Source organism: Geospiza fortis, unplaced genomic scaffold (genome assembly GCF_000277835.1).
Source record: "Geospiza fortis unplaced genomic scaffold, GeoFor_1.0 scaffold617, whole genome shotgun sequence".
Taxonomy (NCBI): domain Eukaryota; kingdom Metazoa; phylum Chordata; class Aves; order Passeriformes; family Thraupidae; genus Geospiza; species Geospiza fortis.
This window is the reverse complement of record NW_005054673.1, coordinates 220,690-224,242: the sequence shown is the minus strand read 5'-3', so window position 1 is coordinate 224,242 and position 3,553 is coordinate 220,690. Positions and strand designations below refer to the sequence as shown.

At 48.9% G+C, this 3,553-nt stretch overlaps 1 protein-coding gene across 1 annotated transcript in view; it reads right to left on the bottom strand.

The window, feature by feature from the left end:
- The window catches only part of MAK16 (MAK16 homolog), a 6,076-nt gene extending 2,662 nt beyond the window's left edge, over positions 1-3,414 (bottom strand). Inside the window, exons 1-5 of the mRNA XM_005430735.2 lie at positions 3,387-3,414; positions 2,785-2,834; positions 2,069-2,178; positions 1,133-1,197; positions 143-294 (exon numbers count right to left, since the gene is read on the bottom strand). Of these exons, the coding sequence (XP_005430792.2) occupies positions 143-294; positions 1,133-1,197; positions 2,069-2,178; positions 2,785-2,822 (365 nt within the window). The 5' untranslated portion in view covers positions 2,823-2,834; positions 3,387-3,414. The remainder of the gene's footprint in view (positions 1-142; positions 295-1,132; positions 1,198-2,068; positions 2,179-2,784; positions 2,835-3,386) is intronic.
- Positions 3,415-3,553: the final 139 nt, after the last annotated feature.

The window sequence follows — 3,553 nt, the reverse complement described above, 5'->3', positions numbered from 1 at the left end:
GCTCATCTGTGTCAGATCCATCTAAACCCCTCAGGAAAACAGGACCAGCTCGGTGTCCCAGCAGCACCAGCGGCTCAGGAGAGGGGCAATGGCTCCAGAAGCCACCAGAGGTCACTCCCATGGTCACTCTAATGTCCCTTACTGTCTCTTGAGGGTCAGCTTGCGGATGCGGATCAGGTACTGCGTGATCTTGGTGAACCTCTGCTTGCACTTGTGCCGGATGAAGCGGGGCCAGTAGATGAGGTTCTCATCGATCTCCTCCAGAGCCTTCTCGTAGTTCTTGCTCAGCAGCACCTGCAGCGACAGGGGAAGGGCTGGGTGACAGAGCAGGACAAAAAAGGGACGTCTGGGAGGGACTGCATGGCCTCCAGGGTCACAGAATCATTAAGGAAAAGCCCTCCAAGGTGGTCCCCACCTTGTCCCCATCCCCGAGCACTGAGTGCCACCTCCAGGTTGGGGATTCCAAACCTCCCTGGGCAGTTCCATGTGGAAGGGGCTAACAGCAGGCCTGCTGGCTAAAGGAGCAAGAAGAAGCTGAGAAGCAAGAAGAAGCTGCTAAGGAGCTCTCTCCAAGGCTGTAACCAAGGAGACCAAGAGAAGAGAGGAACTGAAGAAAGATAAGAAGAGAACTTCGCAGAGTATTTTTAGAAAGTTAGCTGAAGTCACTATAACTTTTCACCAATGGTGTTAGGCTGATTTATTGTGGCCAACAGTTAGGGTAGAAGAAATATAAACAATTAGAAAGTGGATAAAAGGTCAGCCATGTTCAATAATAGAGTTGATATCTGAGACTGCTTGTGGTCTCTGTGTCGTGACTGCCTCGACAATGACAGTTCCATGTCATGGACATATTTTATGAAAAATCTTTTCATTGGGACTTTTTCTCCTGGGAAGCTGAGAGGCTTCAGAAACAAAATGTAAACAATAATTATCTGCTGCTGTGGAATGCAACAGGTGCATCTTTGATTGGTTTCTAATTAATGGCCAATCACAGTCCAACTGTCTCAGACTCTCTGGTCAGTCACAAGATTTTATTATCATTCCTTTCTATTCCTTTCAAGCCTCTGCTGCTGTCCCCCCTGTCCCTCCCTGCCCTCTGTGGGGACACCAGGGCTGCTGTCCCCGAGCTCACCCGCTCCCAGAGGCGCCGGGGAAACGCCGCCCGCTCGATGGTCTTCATGTAGAGGTAACAGCGACCTGGGGAAAACAGGGAACGTGGAAAATGTGTATTTTGTCATTGGCTGTTCACAAATATTCAAATGAATGTTATATGTGTTCTGTTAGAAAGTAATGCTGTATTAGTTTTCTTAAGTAGTGTGTTAAATATAGCTTTAGGTTACAACATAAGGTTAAAATAGAAACTGTGCTATGTAGGATACTTTTTAAAGAAAGGACTTGCACTGAGATAGCAGCTACAGGACACCTGAATCTTTCAGAGAAAATTAATTTATTGCCCTCATATCAGAAGAAACGAACTTCCTGCCCTGCTCAGCCCTGAAGACACCATCAGGATTGAGAGGAAGAAGCTGACACTGCCCAGACAGAATCCTGTGTTTGAATGGAATTTATGCATCATGGATGAGGTGTATGAACATGCAACAGGCTGTTGTTTTTAAGGGTTAATCCTCTGTTAACATGGGTCCTTTTTCGGGCTTATTTTGCCCAGAAAGAGGTACCCAAACTGTCCCTAACTCTTTGTTTTTATTGTCTCATATTGTCCTAAATTCTAATTGTCCAAATTATTATTACTCTAATTATACCGCTACTTTTACAACCATTTTATTACTATTAAACTTTATTAAAAATTTTTAAAAACAAATGATTGGCGTTTTTCACAGGGAACAAACCCCCAGGGCTGCCCCCAGACAGCGCCACCCACCCCTCCCTGCCCACTGCACCCCAGACCCATCCAGGCTGGAAAAACCTTCCAAGATCAAACCCAACTTTGATCCCCAGTGCCACATCCCGGCATTCCCATGGCACCTCAAGGATTGGGGGACTCCAACCCCCCCCTGGGGGCCTTTTTCAAGGCCTGATCCCCTTTCCATGCAGGAATCCCTGCTCCCACCTTTCTCCTCGCGGACCGTGGCGTACTGGCTGTTGGCCAGCGGGCAGGAGGAGCGGTTGCACAGCCCCGTCAGGTTGTACTCGTTCCTGCAGAAATTCTGCGTTTTGGTGCTGCAAAAAACGGGACAGGGGATCCATGAGGGGAGGGCAGGAAGACCCTGCAGCTCCCTGAGACAGAGTAAAAATCCCCCAGAGTAGAAATCCATTTTGATTTAGGTGAAATGTACATCTTTAAGTGTGTGGCGCCTTACTGCAGGGCCTAGGCTAAAGGGAAAACTGTGTCAATGAAGGACAGAGATAAGGGGGGAGACAGATAAGACAGAAACTGCTGTGAGAGCAGGTCAACCTGACCTAGGAATTCTTTCTGATAAAGAAGAACTAGCGGCAAATGTCACACGAAATTCATAAAAAAGGAATATGTATGAACCTAACATGGAATTGCATGCATATGTATTTGAGAGGGGGATAAAAAGGGACCTGAAGTTCCCAGAGGCACGCGTGTCATTTTAAGGGAACGATTCCCACATGCGTCCAGCGCTGTAATAAACACACCGGCTTTACAACTTTCACAAAGTTGTGGAGTTTTTGGCTACATCTCCACAAAACATCCCACGGCTCACCCCGTGCTCTGTGACTGTCACACGTGGTGGCACAGAGGGGACACTGTCCCTGCTGGCTCCCCCACAGCCCCCGCCCCGCCGTGTCCCCCAGACTCACGTCATCTTGTAGGAGCAGAACTGCCTGTTCCCCAGCATGCTCCAGACAACCTGCAGGGGACACAAGCAGCGGTGATCTCATTTATCATCCCCACAAAACACCGTCCAACAACCATGCCACTTTCCATTGGAATAACTGCCCTGATGGTAACAGGCCTAGGCATCGCTTCAGCCCTAGAAATGTCAAAAATAGCCCAAACACTCGTCCTCACCAAGCAAACTCCTCTCTCAAACTTCTCCTAGGATACTTTAACCCTTTAATCCACCGCCTAAGCATAACTAACTTCCTCAACAGAGGATAAAACATTGCCTCTCACCTAACTGACCTCTCCTGATACAAAATACTAGCCCCAGAAGGACAAGCCAACCTGCAACGAACAGCAACCAAAGCTGCCACTGCCCTCCACTCTGGCCCAATCAAAGCTTACTCAGGATCACTCGCTTTATCCATCCTCATCATCCTCATATCCACATACAGAAACAACCAATGGCCCTTAACATTTGTAAAAACCATCCAATCCTGAAAATCATCAATGACACCTTAATCAATCTCCCAGCACCATCAAATATCTTAACATGATGAAACACCGTGACGCCCCTCACCTGCGTGTCCCCGCCGGCTGTGGCAGCTGACGGGGGACACCCCACAAACATTGGGGTTTGCTCGGTGTCCCCCAGCAGGGAGAGCGCCGGGGCACAGCACACGTGCTGCTGCCCCGTCCCCACTCACATCCTCAGTGCCCCGGTGCCCCCCGAGCCACAGCCGTGCT